The sequence below is a fragment of the Talpa occidentalis genome, unplaced genomic scaffold, assembly GCF_014898055.3.
Source record: "Talpa occidentalis isolate TD23 unplaced genomic scaffold, MPIMG_talOcc4v2.1 talOcc4.11, whole genome shotgun sequence".
Taxonomy (NCBI): domain Eukaryota; kingdom Metazoa; phylum Chordata; class Mammalia; order Eulipotyphla; family Talpidae; genus Talpa; species Talpa occidentalis.
In genome coordinates, this window is record NW_023601104.1 from 91,893,441 (window position 1) to 91,912,476 (window position 19,036).

The 19,036-nt window shown below is 49.1% G+C and overlaps 1 protein-coding gene across 1 annotated transcript; it reads right to left on the reverse strand.

The window, feature by feature from the left end:
- Positions 1-4,516: 4,516 nt before the first annotated feature.
- Positions 4,517-7,717, reverse strand: FOS (Fos proto-oncogene, AP-1 transcription factor subunit). Its single transcript, XM_037501999.2, has 4 exons — positions 7,570-7,717; positions 6,608-6,859; positions 6,084-6,191; positions 4,517-5,964 (listed from the first exon to the last, which is right to left on the reverse strand). Exons 1-4 carry the CDS (start codon positions 7,708-7,710, stop codon positions 5,323-5,325), a joined length of 1,143 nt encoding a protein of 380 aa, XP_037357896.1. The 5' UTR covers positions 7,711-7,717; the 3' UTR covers positions 4,517-5,322.
- Positions 7,718-19,036: the final 11,319 nt, after the last annotated feature.

Below are 19,036 nucleotides of genomic sequence, written 5' to 3' on the forward strand. Positions count from 1 at the left end.
CCAATGGCCACCAGCCTAGGCAGCCTCCTTGGGACAATGGCCACATCTCTTTGCTCCTCTCCATCCTCTTGTACAGCTTGGGCAAAGGAAAGGAAGCTTAGTTTAGTCTGTGAGTGGGTGTGTGGAGCCATTAAAATGAATTGTGTTATAACTAAACTGGTTTATGTTTCTGCTGCCTTCTCCTTTGGGCAAAGAAAGTGGAAATCTATCCAGCTGACACCCTTCAGGCACTTCAAATTCATTCATCAGGATTCAATGAATTTACTCCTCTGCTTCTCCTCAGGTCTGCGCATATTCTTGGAAAATTATAATAATGACGCTGATATTGATGATGATAGTGAGAGCAGCTAACCCTTATTCTTCTTTTCTAATACAAACTAAATTGTAGGTTGTATAAGGTAGCACACACAATTGCTAGGAACCAATGAACTTGTGGATTTATGCAATAGTCTAAAAATTGTTTCCTCCTGTAAGATAGCAATGGGGAGGAGTCATTTCCTTATGGGGAGTGTGTATAGTTTAATTCGCGCATGAGATCTCAGACCTGGCTCAGTCCTGGGTCCATAGTTCAGGGTTACTATTTACCCAATGGATAAATGAAAAAAATTCTCCATTATTTCAACAAGCAGAAATCTATTTCACACACAGTCTTAAAATGATCCCATCCTAGATCCTGTACTAATACTGAGCAATGAAGATTTCACATCTTGGAGGTCTGGTTTCAAACGTATATCCAATTCCTAACTCATGATGATCATACCTACATTTATTTTCACATCCATTCTCCATTTGATCCTGAAGCAAACTTCTCAATTTGTAATTAATCAGAAAGTGTCTCTGACCTGCTGTATACTTGTATTTTTTGCCCTGTTTAAAATTCCTTCCCAAGCTAGCTATTTCCTCATCTGAATATTGTAGAACCCTTGATAGGTGTTAAAAAAGAAAACACCAAGGACCAGTCTCTGCCACCCAAGAATAAATCTATAAAGTACATAGTGCATCTTCACCTTTAAGTTCTAATTGTCACTCTTTAGACAATTCTGCCATTTTCATCTGCCTTCAGTCTTTATTCTGTTTTCATTCATGTTTTTTCCCCACCATCATACATTTAATGAGCATTGGGGACCAGAGGTAGTCAAGACAGAAAAGATTCCTGTTCACAGAGAATTTACCAACCAGTTACAAGAGGGAAGAAATTTGTTTTTAAAAAGAAGAAGAAAAGAAAACATAAATTAAGTGTTGCAGATAGTGATATGTGCTGTAAAAAAAAAAAAAGGCAGCAACAAGAAAGCAGTATACTGGGGTGGGGAGTCATGAGGAGGGAGTGTGTGCAGAAGGTACTCCTGACAGAATGCCTGGGAAAGTTCTTGGACTGTCCCTGAACTGAGTCTTGAATGACAGGAAGGAGCTTTTGTGGAGGGAAAAGATTCAGGCAGAAGGACAGCAGGTGCAAAGGTCCTGCAGCAGGAACAAGCACACTATGTGTTAGGGATGGAAGAAAGGCCATTCCTCCCATTGAGCAGAGTGCTTGCGGACACAGGGACGTGAGAAGGAGCTAGGCAGCAGTCAATGTAGATTTTTAATGTTAATATCAAAACAGTACCACCTCAGGTGCTCTGATGGACAGCATTCAAGATGCACATGCCTTTATTTTTTGTGGAATTTGATTCTTCTGTGTTTGGATGAAGCCTCTTATACCATGTTAAAGATTGATTTTTTGTTTTAGTTTTCTTTAATTGAACAACATTGAAACCTCAGCTGATTCCTTAATCATCTGAGAACTTTTACTTTACCTCAGTCTCTTCTTTGTCCATTAATTAAAGATAGCATCGTTGATTTCCCTTCACTGGCACATGGAAAGTTGTTGTTGATACAAAATTACTGTTATAAAAATAAATTGTTAAATGCTACCCTTTAATTTTGATAATTGCACAAGATGCAGGGGCATGCAAAGATGATGCGGAATCTACAATCCACTACTATATAGAGATAATTTTTTCTCCTACTCTTTTTCAATCTAAAATTAATTTGGCACCAGAAACACAATGGCTGTGCATTCACTTTGAAGATGAATTGGCAGAGCTAATCCAGAGTGGTTGTGGAGGACTTCCACAAGTTAGGAATTGGGTGTTTGTTTGAAACCAGACCTCCAAGATGTGAAATCTTCATTGCTCAGTATTATTACAGGATCTAGGATAGGATCATTTTAAGAATGAGTGGAGAATATTTTTCATTCATCCATTGGGTAAATACTAAGTAACCCTGAACTATGGACCCAGAACTGAGCCAGGTCTGAGATTTCATGCATGAATTAAACTATCCACGCTCCCCATATGGAAATGACTCCTCCCCATTGTTGTCTCCATGCCCTTCTAATACACGTGGATCTCTTGTATCAGTGTTGAGTGATGGAGCCCTGAGATAATTGTTGTGGTGTGTTGGTTTTTTTTTCCAAGCCAATTTGAGGTCATGGCATGTGGGTGAGGATCAGTTTCTTCCCAAATGAAGTTGACATTCCCAGTGTCTGTCTATCATCTATGGGAGTTGTGGGATTCTGAGTCAGGAGCGGATTTGGTAGGAGCACTTTAGTTAGAAAGAGAGGAAATTCTTTTCTCTTAATCACATGAGAATGAACAGCAGGAGGCTTGGTGGGAGGTCACCTTATGAGAAGCCCTATGGCCTCTGAGAAGCCAATCAAAGAGATTCCCTACGTTTGACTCCCTCTCTCTGGACCATTCATGCAGTTTTGTTGATGCAGCAGCCTGGGCTCAGCTGGGATATGGGGAACTCAAAGAAGGGTCTGTGTCTGAGCCTTGGCCAGGGCTGCCAAAGGGAAAGCAGTGCTTGCTCTTTCTAGGGTCATTTTGGGGTTGACAGGGGTCTTTGGTCAGGTTCCCAGGAGCAGTTCAGTGTCCAGGGATAGAGGTCCAGCCCCGCTTTGCCACCTGGGAAATGTCCTTCCTGGGTTGTTAGTGCTCTACATGTAATGGAGCCAGCTGGTTTCCTTACAGGGTGTATCACCTGTCATTTCAGATCAGCAAATGGGGCAGGGGAAGTGTCAAAGGCCACTTTCATTATTGTAAGACAGACAAATAATATGCAAATGATGTGTTCCCGTATCAGTGCCCTTAAGTGCCTCAAGTACATTGTTTCCCATTGTCAATGATTACGTGAGGAACAGGGCAAAGGAACAGTGATTTTTAATGAAAACTTGCATCTTGACAGAGCGCAACACCCCACAACCACCCAGTGATTTTCATTATCGCCGAAGCATTAGAAGGCTGGCGCTGAGCTACCTCGTCTCCCAGCATGTGTACAAACGCTGACTCTGGCTTCCAAGTGGCGCCTGTGTGATACCTGAGACAAGGAGGAAGGCGCCGGCTCCTTTCCTTGTGGTTTGTACTAGTGCGTGTCAGTGCCCCATTACCAGAGGTGTCCCGGACAAAGGTCATGTTCTTCTTTAAGATGATAAAGTGTCTAAGTTATGGCTTATTCAGAGTCATGTTGACTTCTTGTTGAATGATTATGTAACTTTTTATTTGCTAAAAGATCAACCATTATTTGTACTATTTACAATTTCTCTCAAATGTTCAGAGTCAGCTTTTTCCTCCCCTGGGTGTAAACTGCGTGTCAGGTATATGATGTGTTAAAGAAAGTTCAGAAGTTTATTAGTACGGGATAGGACAATAGCCTTCTTTTCCTTCCAAGAATAAAAATAGTCAAACTAAATATATGTATGTTAGAGATATGGACTGAAAAGTTTTGTTTTTAAACCAAGTATTAAGAGGCAGTTCAGCCTGATGGATAGGGTAACGAGTGAAGAAGTTAAGATTCTTTATTTTTTTTTTTAAGATTTATTTATTTATTTATACAAGCACTGGGTACAGTCAGAAACGCTGGAGGGTGAGAGGATTCACCAGAGCCAGAGCAGGAAACAGAACAGGCAGAGTGATGAAATGCACTGCTGAGGGGAGCAGCGGGCGTGGCAGGAGAGGTCTGTCATGCCATGTTGGACCCTCGCCAGGGACCGGGGATCGAACTGGCGCTGCAGATGCTGCGTAAGATTCTAATCCCAATAGTGCAATACTGAGAAAGTCATCCACTCCCACCATTCTTCAACTAATTCACCCTGAAGGTGATTTTGTGGGAACAAAAAGTTAAAGTGGTTTGGGCAAAGCTTAATTCTGTTTGCTGAGAGGATTCCTTTAACATCAAGACATAGAAATTTAATATTAACTAATGTTAATTTAACATGAACTAGATTTAAATATCCCTTCCCTTTGGTTTTGAAAATAGAAAAAGAAAGAATAAGAAAGTAGAGAATCTTAGCATTATAGTGTGAAGACAGGTCTTTATGAAATAGTCCAACATCAGCTCTTGGGTTTGCTTCTCCTCTTTGATAAGAGATCAAACAAAGGGTGTGTCCCCCTCTGGGAGTCACCCTTCCAGACAAACTGGTCTCTGATGCCTTTCAGAATCTTACAAAACTCTGAACATGAAAAGAGCACAAGGCTGGTCGCATTCAACTTAAATGCTTTTATTGACAATGTCTTTGAACAATAAGCAAACAATGCTTAGATTTTTCATTCGAATTCACTTTCCACATGTCAAAAGACCTCAAGGTAGAAAAAAATAAAATAAAAATATAAATATCTGAGAATCCATCTTAATAAATAAATTAAAAACACAATAAAACGTTTTCATGGAAAACTGTTAATGTCAGGACATTCAGACCACCTCAACAATGCATGATCAGTAACATTACAATGAACATTGATGTTGAAGAAAAACTACAGTACATGGATAGAGCTATTTATTTCTATCTACTAGAAAATAAAGTCATATCTTTCCTTACTTTAATATTGGTCATTGCTAATCAGAACACACTATTGCCAGGAACACAGTAGTTATTGTTAAAATCAGCTGCACTAGATACAATTTGAAAATATCCAGCACCAGGTTAATTCCAATAATGAACCCAATAGATTAGTTAATGCTATGAGAAGACTAAAGAGAAAGAGAAAAGAGACGCAGACCCAGGCCTGGCTCAACATGCTACTAACTACCAGCTCTCGGATGTGTCACTGGGAACAATACACACTCCATGCGTTTTTGCTACATCTCCGGAAGAGGTAAGGACTTGAGTCCACACGTGGATGCTTTCAAGTCCTTGCGGCCCACAGCCTGGTGTGTTTCACGCACAGATCAGGTCCTCCCTAGGTCTACCGGGACCCTTGAGGGAAGACGTGTTTCTCCTCTCTGTAATGCACCAACTCGGGCAGTGGCACTTGCGTGTGCCTCCTGCCTCCCCTGCCCGCCTGCTCACAGGGCCAGCAGCGTGGGTGAGCTGAGCGAGTCAGAGGAGGGCTCGTTGCTGCTGCTGCCCTTGCGGTGGGCGGCCGCACAGCTGGGGAAGGAGTCAGCCTCCGGGTAGGTGAAGACGAAGGAAGACGTGTAAGTAGTGCAGCTGGGAGTACAGGTGACCACTGGGGTGCACAGGGGCTCCAGCTCTGTGGCCATGGGCCCCATCCCCAGGGAGCCACCATGCAGGGGCTCCCAGTCTGCTGCATAGAAGGAACCAGACAGGTCCATGTCTGGCACAGAGCGGGCTGTCTCGGAGCCACTGGGCCTGGACGAAGCTGGGAAGAGGAAGTCATCAAAGGGCTCGGCCTTCAGCTCCACGCTGCTCATGCTCTTGACCGGCTCCACAGAGGGCTTGGGCTCAGGGTCGTTGAGGAGGGGCAGAGTGAAGGGCTCCTCGGATTCAGGGGTGGTAGCCTCAGGCAGCCCCCCACTCAGATCAAGGGAAGTCACCGACATCTCTTCCGGGAAGCCCAGGTCATCCGGGATCTTGCAGGCAGGTCGGTGAGCTGCCAAGATGAACTCTAGTTTTTCCTTCTCCTTCAGCAGGTTGGCAATCTCAGTCTGCAAAGCAGACTTCTCATCTTCTAGTTGGTCTGTCTCCTGCACGCAGAGGGAGAAAGCGGAGCATGAGACGCGGGCTTACTCGGGACCCTGCTCCCCATGCTCAATCTCCAACTCGCCCCTTGAGTTTTAGAAAGTGGCCCGTGAGCTCTACCCACCGCTTGCAGTGTGTCTGTCAGCTCCCTCCTCCGGTTCCGGCATTTGGCTGCAGCCATCTTATTCCTTTCCCTTCGGATTCTCCGCTTCTCTTCCTCTTCAGGGGACAACTACAAAATAATTGTAGGAGACCAACACTCAGTAACAGTGTCTGCCATCAGTTCCACTCACCCACCCCTGTGAAACTGGCTCCTGCAGCTTCCCAGCTTCCTGGCACCTCTCCTGTGAATCCATTTCTAACCTGCAATTGCAGGCTGGGTGTGACTTGCATTTAAAATAAGATCCTCAGGAAGAGAACAAAGAAGAGCCCAGTCTCCAAGCAGGAGATAAGAACCCATCAGGGATTCTCCTTTAGAGAGGAAACTCTCGGGGTCTTGGGGTATCAGAGTCTAACTCAGGATGGAGAGGGCTTGGAGCCAGGGTTCCCTGCCTAGTCACTGACAACACTGGCTTCACTGCTCTGCACTCCCCATGTCCACCAGACAGCGGGCCTCCTGCCCCCCCGCCAGAGTGTCCGAGAACTCACCTGTTCCACCTTGCCCCTCCTGCCAATGCTCTGCGCTCGGCCTCCAGTCATGGCCTTCACGACGCCAGCCCTGGAGTAAGCCCCGGCTGCGGGAGGGGGGACTCCGTAGGGGTGGGGGGCTCTCGTCTGGGAGGGGGCCACGGAGGAGACCAGGGTAGGCTGGACCAGCCACTGCAGGTCGGGGCTGGTGGAGATGGCAGTCACCGTTGGGATGAAGTTGGCGCTGGAGACGGCCAGATCCGCGCAGAAGTCCTGGAAGGCACAAGGGGAGAGCCGGCGTGAGCGAGCAGGCTCGGGACATGGGGGGGGGGGGGGCGAGCGGGGTCTCCAGCGGGCAGCGGGCTCGGGGCGACGCGCCCCAGGGGCCCCTCTGCTGGGGCCAAAGGGCCCCCTCTCCCAGCCTAGAGCTCCGCAGCGCGCCGCCCGTCTCGCCCTGCAGCCGCCGCGCTCCCGTTATCCCTTCAGCATCACTCGCTTGAAAGGGAGTTTGTTATAAATATCCCTGACGTCTGCGCTGACGCAGGCGCCGCGCCGGAGTCTCCTGAATGAACTCGCTTTTTATCAATGAAAGCGCCTTACACACCCGCCTGCGTCCACCCTCCCGCCCGCCTCCCGCCCGCTCCGGGCTGCGCGGGGCGCGGGGACCGGGCGCAGCCGGGCGCGGGGCGCGAGTCCTCGCGGGGGTGCGGGTCCCCGCGACTGTCAGAGCCCGGTTCTGGGGCGCCGGCCCGCGGGGCGGCGGAGCGCGGACCTGCCGCGCCAAAGAAGGGGGGCGCGGGGCTTACTACGAGCAGCGCGCGGAGCGCCAAGCCCGGGACTCCCAGGACGGGGTACCCCGCTCGGGGCGCGGGCGGGCAGCCGGTCCCCCCACCCCGGGCGCGGGTCCCGGCCTCGCTTCCTGCGCGCCCCGCCCCGCCGTCCCCCCGCGGCGACCCCGAGGCGCGAGGCGGGGCGCAGCTCACCTGCGCGGCGCCGGGAGAGCCCACGCTGGAGAAGGAGTCGGCGGGGGAGTGGTAGTAGGAGAGGCTGTCCCCCGCCGGGGAGGCGCTGCTGCAGCGGGAGGACGCCGCCTCGTAGTCGGCGTTGAAGCTGGAGAACATCATGCCGGAGGGTGCGGGCCGGAGCGGGGCCGGGGCTCCAAGACGGCGGCGCGGGGGAGAGCGCGGTGCCTGCTCGCTCGGGGCCGCGCGGCTCGGCCTCGTCCCGGGGCTGCTGCGGCTGCGGTTGGAGTACGAGGCGCCGCGGCCGCCGCTTTTATAGCAGCATCGTATGAATGGGCCCCGCGTCACCGGCGCGCACCATCTCGCCGCGCGGGGGGGGCCGGGGGGGCCGCGCGGCTCTGCGGGGTCCCGGCCGCCCCCGCCGTCCGCGGCGCCCCCTCCCGCCGACCCGGTGGGACGTCTCGCCTCGGGGCGCGCCGTCTTTGGGGTCTTAGGGGGTCCCGTGCGCCCCCCAAATGGGGGGCCTCGGGGAGGGCTCCCCCGCAGCCACAGGGCTCGGCCGTGGAAACCTGCTGACGCAGATGTCCTAATAAGGACATCCTGTGCGAGCGGGGAGGGACTGACGGGAACTGCTCGCGCGCCGCAGCCAACTCCGGGGTGCAGCGGGGGGGCGCGGGCCCGGCCGGGGGAGGGGAGGCGGGAAACGCGGAGAAAACGAGCGAATATTCGCACCTGGCTCAGTGCGGACCCCTGTTCCCCGGGTGGGGGTGGGAAGGCGGGGGGCGCCTTTTTGCCTCTGTGCAAAAGCGGGGAGCAGTGCTGACGTGCGGGCTCGGGAGAGCAGGTACCGGCCCCGGGGATGCGTCTCCGCTCCCGTCCCAGTCGGGGCCGCATCGGCGCTGCCGGGGAAGAGGCCCTGCCGCACCCCAGCCCCCCGCCCAGCGGGGCTCCCGGCTGTGCGCTGTGCTTGGAGGGAGCAAGTCGGGGGGTCCAGAACCAGGGAACACGATAACCTGCTTTATGGGGCTGGGTGTTTTTCATGTTTATTTTACTGTTGTTGTTATGGAAGACGGCGCAGGTCTCCCCCGCCCCCAGCCTGACGGGAGGGTCCCCGCGTTCCTGCCACACGCCGGGGACACTTGGGGTTCAACGTTGCGCAGCCCCCCCAGGCGAGGAGGTGGAAGGGGGTCGTCGCCCCGCTCTGGGCGAGGACCCGGGGCCCTGGGAGAGGGATGGATGGACAAGGTCATCACTTCGGGGTAACCCGGTGGGGTGAGCTTTTAGCGGGAGCGCATATCCGAGCTGGCGAAGTGGGGGTCGTTCAGTCCCCCCACGAAGCTGGGCTTCCCGGGGACCCGCCGCGGGTGATTTTCCAGCGCGGGCCTGGAGAGGGGCGCACAGCGGCTGCTGACAGGCCGGTACCCCGGGGCGCGCAGGCCGGGACTAGCCTGCGGGGACGCGGGCCGGGCCCGCTGGGCTGCAGAACGGAGTTTGGGGGCAGCCAGGTGCTCGGGAGGGCGCCGCATTTACCCAGCGCCCCCCAATCTCCTGCTGCTCTGCAAAGGACAGTCGGGGTCGCACGCCCGCGTCTCGGTCCCGGCGACCCGGCCCCTCTTGGGTGCAAGTCGCGGGTCCCCGCAGGACTCCCGTGCGCCCCCCCTAATTTTCTGGCCCGGGGGTCACGCTGGGCCCCTGGAGAGAAGCGAGGCGCCGCCGGGCAGTGGGCGGGCCTGGGGCGCAGCGCGGGGAGCGGGACCGCGGACCGGCCTCCCGCCGCCGCGCCCTGGAGCCGGGCGATCCTGCTATAGATAGTAACAGGGACGCGGCTGTTTACAGCAACACTGCGCCGCCAGGGCCGTCTCCAGGCGACGCCGCGCACCGGGCGCGCCGTCGGCCCGGCCCGGCCGCCTCCCTCCCGGCGCCCGGGGGCCGCGGCCTCGGGTCCGGCTGCGGCCACTCCCGCCGCTGACATCACCGCCCGGGCCCGCGGGGCAGCGCGGCTCGCGGCCGGCCGTGCGCTCCCCTCGGCGCGCGGAGACGCGAACCCGGCCGCGGGAGGGCAGGGAGGCGGGGATTCGTGGAACTGGGCCACTTGCTATTTTTGCATTCCTTGTCACAGGCAGAGGTGAAAACAGAATTTCATCATTGTATGTCACTGGTTTATGTTGGTGGGAATTTCAGCTCTTTTTTTCTCACTTTAAAAAAAAGGGAGAGAATAGGAAAAACACATAATGCATCCACGCAGACTTCCCAGAGCTGCTGTGAATCCTGGAGCAACTCTTTGGCCTTCGGTTCTCCTAGTTCACTGTCCTTGAGTATTTAAGGGGTGAGGGGACTCTGAAGGCAAAGGCTATCTCTTCTTGCTAGCTTGGGACAAAGTAGGTCACCCTTTGAGTTCCTAGCTGGATCTGGCCTGGCCTTCCACTCCTAAGTGGATCTCTGGCCACTTAAGAGAAAACCTAGAATGATTTCATTTACTTGTTCTTCCTTCCGTCTCAAGCAGCTCAGGCCAGCACCTAAAGGATGTGTCAAAATTTGATATCCAGGACTTATTTCCTATGTCACGTATCCTGCCTGACCATCAAGAAAGGAAAGAAGAAGAAGAAAATGAGTCTTCGACTGAGTCTGTTTCCTCCAGCTAGTTTAACTCTTTCCTTCCTGGCACCATTCTAACCAATTGGGGAACTAATCTGTCCTCTGGAAAGGACAGAACCACACATCCGTCCATATGTTCCTTGTGTTCAGAGCCCCCTCTCACCCTGCACTCTGATGGGGTGGACCTATCCCTACCCTCAAAGAGATGGCTGCCTTCTCTGGAAGACAGCGTCCATAGAGAACTGCAGGGTAGCAGTAAGTGCGGTGAGCGGTTAGAGCAGGGCGCTGTGGGATTCAGAAGAGGGTTTGGGAACTGGTATTAGAGAAGGCGATGGCAATACAGAGATGGACCCAAGATCTACTGTCCTCTGGGAAACCACCTCAAGGTTGAAATGCCAGCACAACCTCTAGGAAGGGAAGAGTTTATCTGAAGCAGTGCTTTCTGATGATAAAATCTTGCCTCCCTCTCCTGCACCATTAAGTCCGAACCTGTGATCATTCTAACATACGCTCACATGTCAGTCTACCTGTGGTATCCATTTCAGGACTGCAAACCCCTATGTTTTAAATAGAACTCACGTGAGGTGGCCTTAAAAAATGGAAATCAAGAGGACTGCCTGGTGGCACAGGCGTTAAATCTCAGAGCTATCAAACTATCATGATCCACTGCGACCTGAGTTCTATCCCCGGCCAGGAAGCTAGCCCACATGGCGCAGCAGACCTCTCCTGTCTCGCCCGCTGCTCCCCTCAGCAGTGTATTTCAGTAGATCTGCCTGTTCTGCTCCCCACTCTGTCTCTCACCCGTCTTCTGGCCTTTATTCCAGTTCTTGTATGCATCAATAAATAAATTTTAAAAATGGAAATCAGTAAATGGAAATAAATGGAATAATGGAAATAAATAAATCAATTTAAAAAATGGAAATCAAAACCAACATGTGAAATGATCTTTGCAAAGGTCAAGGTGACTTTGAGACGGATGTGCCGTGTGCCTCTGTGAGCATGGTGCTGCCTTCCAGCAGGGCGGGAATTCCATGTTTTAGACAAGTCTGAGCACATAAAACCAAAACTTAGGTAGTTTGTGTGCTATGTACTGAGCTCCTTCTATCTGGGGACCCAAAAGTGAAAAGGAGGGTAGCGTCCCACATCTGATTTAACTCAAATGTAAAACAAATTCATTCCCCCCCCCCCCCCCCGCAGTTGTTCCATATCAGATACAGGCTTTTCCTACTTTGTACTCTCTCTGTGTGGCACTTGGATTAAGAGACCTAATGGGCATCAAGTTTGTTCAACAACTCTGGAAGTCACTGCACATTGTTTAGCCTGGTGTTGTTGCAACGCTAAGTGAAAGGGTGCTGTCTGTGCCGCCTACGTAAATGCTGCCGCATTCAACTCGTCCCCAGCATGCAGAAGTAGTTATTTATTTGGGGAAGTGTGGTCTAGTGGTGAAGGGTTGTGGTCAGAGCACGGGACCAGAAGGCAGGAAGATGCGCATAGCAAAATCAACTCCTTCAGGGACATGGGGAAGTCGCTTTTTAGACTTATGTAGCATCTACGCACTTTTGGCTTTTTGTCTTTTCCCTGTACCAATATTCACTTAGCATCTTGCACGAAGTCTGGCCCATGGTAGGTGTTTAATAACTATGGATGCCTACAAATGGCTGTCCCGACCCAAGCAAGGTGAATATGTTATATTGCCCTTTGTCGGACACTATAAGAATATTATATTCCTTAGATCTTCGGAATGTTCTTTAAATCTCTGGAAAGGCTGAACAGGCTGAGTCTTTTATTCTTGGGTATGAATAGGCAAAAATTGGGAAAGAGAAAATAGCAAGATGTTTGGGCTATTTTCAGCTGGTGCAGCCACTGTGTATAAAGAACACCCCAGTGCTTCATGATGAAAGATCATACTTACCCTTGTTATTGAGCCCTATGAGAAAGACAGACAGTTGCCACATTGTCGGCGATGACAATGACAGTGTTACCACCACCCTCTAATTTATTCATTCTGAATGTCTGGACCCAACAAGGGGGAGAAAGCATTCCACGATTCCTACAGGACTCACACACACGTGAGCCCAGTGAGGGGTCTTAGGGGTCAAGGTTACTCACCCTGTGGCTCAGAGAGTAAGAAGACTGTCTCTATTTTAAGACGCGGAGGCACGGAATTATCACCATCATCAACACACACACACACACATGCACCAACAACACTAATTAGTACAAGGGATTTAGCCTCTTTGGGGGAAACTGTTTTCATTCTGAACAACTCTTGGCTTTTTGACAGCAGATGATGATTCAATGCAATCCCCATCCTTCTGCTAATGTAAGCATTTGAACAAAGCTCTGTGTGGTCACTGGGACACACTCCATCTGGAGCCGAGGAAACTGGAAAACAGCTTTGATATCTAAGAAGGACACATTTCAGCCCAAGTTCGCAGCATTTTTTGCCACAACTGGAACATTGGACACTCAGTCTGTCAGTAGTGCTGAACCTCGTTGCAGAAAACAAGAGCTCCCCACGAAGGAGACTACTTCTGGCTGGCAGTTCCTCTGATATCCTGAGCTGACCTGCATCTGTGGTAGACTCGGCTGCTGGAATGCCAAAGGAATCCCATCTACGTCACTAAACCTATGGGACAACAACACACCCCGATGAAGAAACTTCAGCTGCAGGGCTCCCATCCGGTGAGAGAGTCTCGTAATGGGGCTGGGCAGGGCTGGAGATGACTAAAATGGGCTGGCATATGACGTGCTCCAAGGTGTTAAGCCATCCCCAGCATAGTTACACCATTTTATCCACCACCCTACTCAGTGAAATAAATCTTTTAAAAAGACATTCATAATTACAGTGCAAACAACACCCCCCCACCCCTTCCTAAGCTAGGAAAATCCTGCCCAGCATGTAGGAATTCAGAGTTATGACACCTTCTGTTGACCATAGTTTCATCCTCAGATGTGAACACTTTCTTAGTCTAGTGATTGTGTTCTGCAAGAAAACTCCCCATTGCAACTCTCAGATGAGGTCTTATCTCCTCCACTGATATCTTACCTGGAGTGTCAATGAGTTGTCAATCACTTGTGAAAATTCCCAAAATGACCGCAACTGAAGAATCTCACTTTCAGATTCTGACCCACCCAAAACCGTGAGGTAATCAGCTCGTATACTGAAAGTCTACTCTCCCACTTAATTGGATTCTGAATTAAGTCATAACTCTAAACACCAAATCATGAGGCTCTCCAAGGTTGAATGGTGACCAATCTATAGAATGACACTTAGAACAAATTCTATACGCCTTACCAGAGTCCTCCAAGTGTGTGACCTCTCTCCTGCCCAGCCCTCCATTCTCACCTTGAATCATTTTCTCTCATTCCTGCCACTCTAGGCACATTGGCCTTCTTTCTGTTCCTCAGAGGTGCCTGATTCTGTAGCTGCACCTTTGCGCTTATTTGTTCCCTCTTCCCCAGCAAGCTTGACAAGTTGGCTCTTCCTCATGTTCAGTATCCCCTCAAATCTTCCCTCTCTATGGAGCCTGTTCTCTGTCCATATTGGCTCCCTCTTCCTTGCCCCTCGGCCACTCTCTGTCCCATTGCCTGGTTTTATTTTCTGTCTAGGGCTTATCACTATGCTTACCCTGTTTGTTTACATTTGTACATCTTTCATTGTCTGTCTGCCTCTGCTATGCTCCCAGTCCACAAAAGCAGGGACCTTATCTGTCTTATTCAGTAGGTATCTATCCTCAGTACCTAGCTTCTTGGCACAAGGAGGCACTCAATAAATGTTTGTAGAATTAATGAGTTAGACAGAAAGCCCATCAGCTATTGTCCATGTGGCTGAAAAGGCAGTATGGGTCCCTTTTTGGACAAAAGGTCTTGGTGGGCAACTTCTTACCTGTCCCCTCCTCAGGTGAGGGGAACTAAAATCCCGATCAATACCTTTCTTATCGAGCACAGTAATTTTGATGCTTATAATCCCAGAGGATACACCATCCTTTAAACTGCATAAACCCATCATATCAGCTGTCTAAATAAATGTCTCCACACCTGCTAACCAAGAAGTATAGTTTTACATCCACCACCCCTTCGCCCAGAAGTACTAACCCGTGCAATGACCAATTTCCTCTGAAGGGGGATACGTTCCCCAACCCCAGATACCTTCTTGTCCATGAGCTCAGCCTAACACTACAAGCAACTTCTTAGAAAATATTGGGGTGTAAAGATAAAAACCTACCTAATTTTTTAGCGATTAAGTGCTGGGGATAAAACCATAATAAGGCCTTTGTAGCTCCAGTGCTAAAATGATTGTGGCACTCTTCCAAATAATTTTTAAAATCACTAACTTGTAAAAGAAAGTTTTATTTTAAATTTTATTTAACTTTCAAGTAGACAGAGATAAAGCCAGTCTGTAAGTTCCATGAGGGGAGGAAAAATTGCTTGTCCCTGAGAGCCAGGAACAGTACCTGTCACAATAACAAGTATTGAACACAGAATGATGGACAGAGTTTTTCTAATTCTTTCCGGAATCTGCTCCTCCCCAACCCCCAACCGACCCCTGTCCCAGCAAGTGTTTATTCGGCTTCTTGGGCAATTCAGCATCACTAAGCACGTGGCTAGGGTCAGGTCAGTATCTGTTGATTGTTTGCGTTGAAAAACTGGAGTATCACGTACCACAGGATCACCTGAGACCTGGACGCAGTGCCTACATCAGCCCATCTGGGCTGGAGCTGATCTCCAGGGTTACAGAGCACCACGTGCGCGCCTGCCTGCTGTGGAGGGCTTAGTGCTTAGGGAATGGATTCTTCCTTTGAATTCTTTGGCAGAACCATCCTAGTCCTTTCTCCAGATTAATCAAGCGGTTTGGAGGAAATCATGGGTGACCCACTTAGAGAGAGTCTGTGAGTAAAGAACCTTCACTTTCACCTGGTCTCTGCCCTGGACAGGACACAGCACGGTAAATGGGGATGTGAGGGTTCGTTGGCTACGAGTATTTCAACATCCAAGTCAGGTTTATTTGAACCCAGAACTTCATCCAGCTGGTTTCTGACTGAGCTTGGGACTTGGAAAGGAGTGAAGCAAGGAGTTGTGAAATAGGCTGAGAAAACAGAGAAAGCCAGATGTTCTTCAAATAGCACTACACTCATTGGCCCATTCAGTCAACAGGCTCACTAAAAGATCGCTCCTAGCTGCAGTGAATATTTTAACACTTCTTACCCATTTTTGGCCATATGGTAAGATGACCAGAGAAACACATTTAAAATAATAATAATAAAGAAAAACAAAGAAATTCAAATTAAGTGATTTTAGATTATAAATTTAGATAAGAGTAGCTAGCCCTGAGGTATTTATATCACACAAGAAGGTTGAGATTAATTTAGTGGTATACTTATCAGATATCTCTAGCCTGCTTTCTATTTTCTACTGGTTCCAGAATTCCTTTTAGGGAAGAAAGGGGTTTCACATACCTCAAATTATTATTACCTTGCATAAGAGCCAGAAAAATAATTACCTACAGATACTAGGGCATGGCCTCTACAGAGCTGATTCTTTCTTAACTCAAATTGTAGAATCAATTATCCTAGTCATTATTCTTTTTTTTTTAAAAGATTTATTTTATTTATTTATTTGGTTTTTTTTGTTTGTTTGTTTGTTTTATTTATACAAGCACTGGGTACAGTCAGAAGCGCGGGAGGGTGAGAGAATTCACCAGAGCCAGAGCGGGGAGCAGAGCAGGCAGAAGGACCGAAGTACACTGCTGAGGGGAGCAGCGGGCAGCAGGAGAGGTCTGTGCGCCATGTGGGACCCTCCTCCGGTGGCTGGGGAGCAGCCGGGGATCGAACCGGCGCCGCAGAGGCTGCGGGCAGCTTCGCAACCCAGCGCTCAACCGCTGCGCCACCGGTGAGGCCCCCTAGTCTTTATTCTTCACTTAACACTTTTACAGATCACCTGCTATGTGCCAGTGATCAAACTCTGTAGTAAACAGAAAGCTTCCTATTAACATGAAACTTACAATCTAGTAATATAATAAACCCGAAAACAGATGAAAATGTCAGCTGGAAGTGCTGGGCAGGTCATTCAAATGAAGTGATATGTTGGGAGTGGGCTGCTTTGCTACTTTGGGTGGGGTTGACAGAGGTGACATTTGTCATGAGAAGCGAACGTCAAGGCGGAACCACATGGGAAAACAGGGAGCAGAGCATTTTGAGCAGAAGAACTGCTTCCCAAATGTAAAGTCAGAAATATAGCTGTTGATTCCCCCATACCTCTGAATCTGGCAAGGCTTCTGTCCTGGCAAGATTCCCCTCAATCTCTAGCATCTGTTACCAACAAACCATTTCTCCTTCCCCGAGACTGCAAACACCAACTTTTGGGTCAGTGCTACCAATTTGGAAATTTCCCAGCTATTCCCATTTCAGTTTCCTCCCTTGCTGTCATTACACTTCAAGCAGGATATGGGCAGTTGCTTTTCATTTCCATGCGATGACAATCCACATGAAGTCTTCTTATAGATGGCTCCATGCTAAAATTCATGATTGGGAAGATCTCTTTCAATGGCTTAGAAAGTGTTAAAGGAAAGCCCTGAAAAATAGTGATGTAAATTGCCCTAAACCAGGCCTTGAGGTTTTCCAGGGCCCTTTTCACAGGAATTTGAAAACAGGCGCATTCCATTTTGCCCTTTGTTAGAGAGCTATTGACAATAAACAGAGTTCAGCTTAGATTTTGTTCTGTAAAATAGCAGAACACTGAACAAACCTAGCTTTCTCAACCAGGCATCGCTCCCTGGATCCTGCTGGGTTCCAGCAAGTATGCTTGAGAAGTTTATGGGGGACAAAACTCTCAAAGTATTAGTTTCTTGAATTCTTTGTTATTTCCACTGCATTGGAGACGCCACAGTCATGATCAGCATCCACCCATCTTCAGTTCCCATAAATATTATGTCTACACAGAACTATGTGAAATATTTTGTAGTTGGAATGTGATCCAGGCTGTGAAAACTTGCTAATGGGAACACTTGAAAAAGAGCATTAAAATTTAAATGATAGAATTTAATAGCAAAGGAAAGAGGGGCTAAATGCTTGTACATGTGTTAGGAGAAGAGGCTAGCTCAAGCCCGGAGGTCGATTATTCAGGCCACACTTGATTAAATCCAGCAGCAGTGTGTATGCGGACACATTTCTGGGGGCGCTAGGGTGACTTCCATTACAGCAAATAAAAGAAGCCGAGTTCAGTTTTTAGTTCATTCTTATCGTAGTTGGTACTAATTGTTCCAGGCAACAGAGACCAAGGGAAGCCAAGCAGCGACTGTCAACTGGCAGTGATTCCTGGGAAGGAGCAAAGTATAGGCAGTGGCTGCCAAGCGTTCTGGAGCTGAGGACTCAATTCAATTTGGTACAAGCTTCTGAGGCAGCAGGGACTGCCTCCCATCTTTGGCAGTCCCAATCTCTAGAACATTTGTGAAAAGGCATCGTAACGCGGAAAGGACAGATTAAATAAGAGTTACTAGTATTACACATATGTTCTCTGCCCCTGTCACCCACTCTTCTCCTCAATTAAGCCTACTCTTATTCAAATCTCAAACTTAAAATGCCATAGCTTCATAGAAAACCTCCCTGAACACCCAGGCTGAATTAGGAAAGCTTTAGAAGTCCTCATTCCACCCTAACCTTTGCATTTATAGAACAAATCACCATTTTAAAATAATATGTACTTATTTAGAAAGTAATCAGGCTAATATCTAAAATGTAACTTCCACAAGGATAGGGATCTTTGTGTTGCTCATCCCAGCACCTAGAGAAGGCCTGGTATTAGTAGCTGGTAATTGTTGATTGAATTTGTTTGGTGTCTTCCCACAGTAAGAAGGCAGAAACCTTACCTGTTTGACTCATCATTGACTCTCTAGTCCCTAATATAGTATGTTGGCCATGGAAGAGCTGCTCAAAAACTTCTTAGGGGCCTCCCTGGTGGTGCAGGTGGTTGAGTGCAGCACTGTGACGCTGTCTGCAGCCTCTGTAGTGCCGGTTCGATCCCCACCGGCTGCGGAGATACCCACATGGCGCGGCAGACCTCTCCTGTCTCGCCCGCTGCTCCCCTCAGCAGTGTATTTTGGTCATTCTGCCTGTTCTGTTCCCCGCTCCGTCTCTGGTGAATCCTCTCACCCTCCCGCACGTCTGGTCTGTACCCTGATTCTTGCATAAATAAATAAATCTTTAAAAAAAATACTTCTTGATTGGAAGTTTCTCAGAACACTAAATACGGATATACCATACGATCCACTGCTTCCACTCTTAGGAATCTACCCAAAGGACACAAAGCCACTAATTCAAAAAGAAACCAGCACTGCTACGTTTATTGCAGCATTATTTATAATAGCCAAGATATGAAAACAACCCAAATGTCCCAAAATAGACGAGTGGATCAAAAAGTTGTGATATAGTTATACAATGAAATATTACTCAATGATCAAAAAAGACAAACTCGGGCCTCCCCGGTGGCGCAGCGGTTGAGCGCTGGGTTGCGAAGCTGCCCGCCGCCTCTGCGGCGCCAGTTCGATCCCCGGCTGCTCCCCGGCCACCAGAGGAGGGTCCCACATGGCGCGCAGACCTCTCCTGCCGCCCGCTGCTCCCCTCAGCAGTGTACTTCGGTCCTTCTGCCTGCTCTGCATCCTGCTCTGGCTCTGGTGAATTCTCTCACCCTCCCGCGCTTCTGACTGTACCCAGTGCATGTATAAACAAACAAACAAACAAATAAATAAATAAATGAAAATGCCTCTATAAAAAAAAAAAATTAAAAAAAAAAAAAAGACAAACTCATGCCATTTGTGGCAATATAGATGGAACTGGAAGGAATTATGCTAGCTGAAATTAGTCAGAAGGAAAAGCATAAATACCGGATGGCCTCA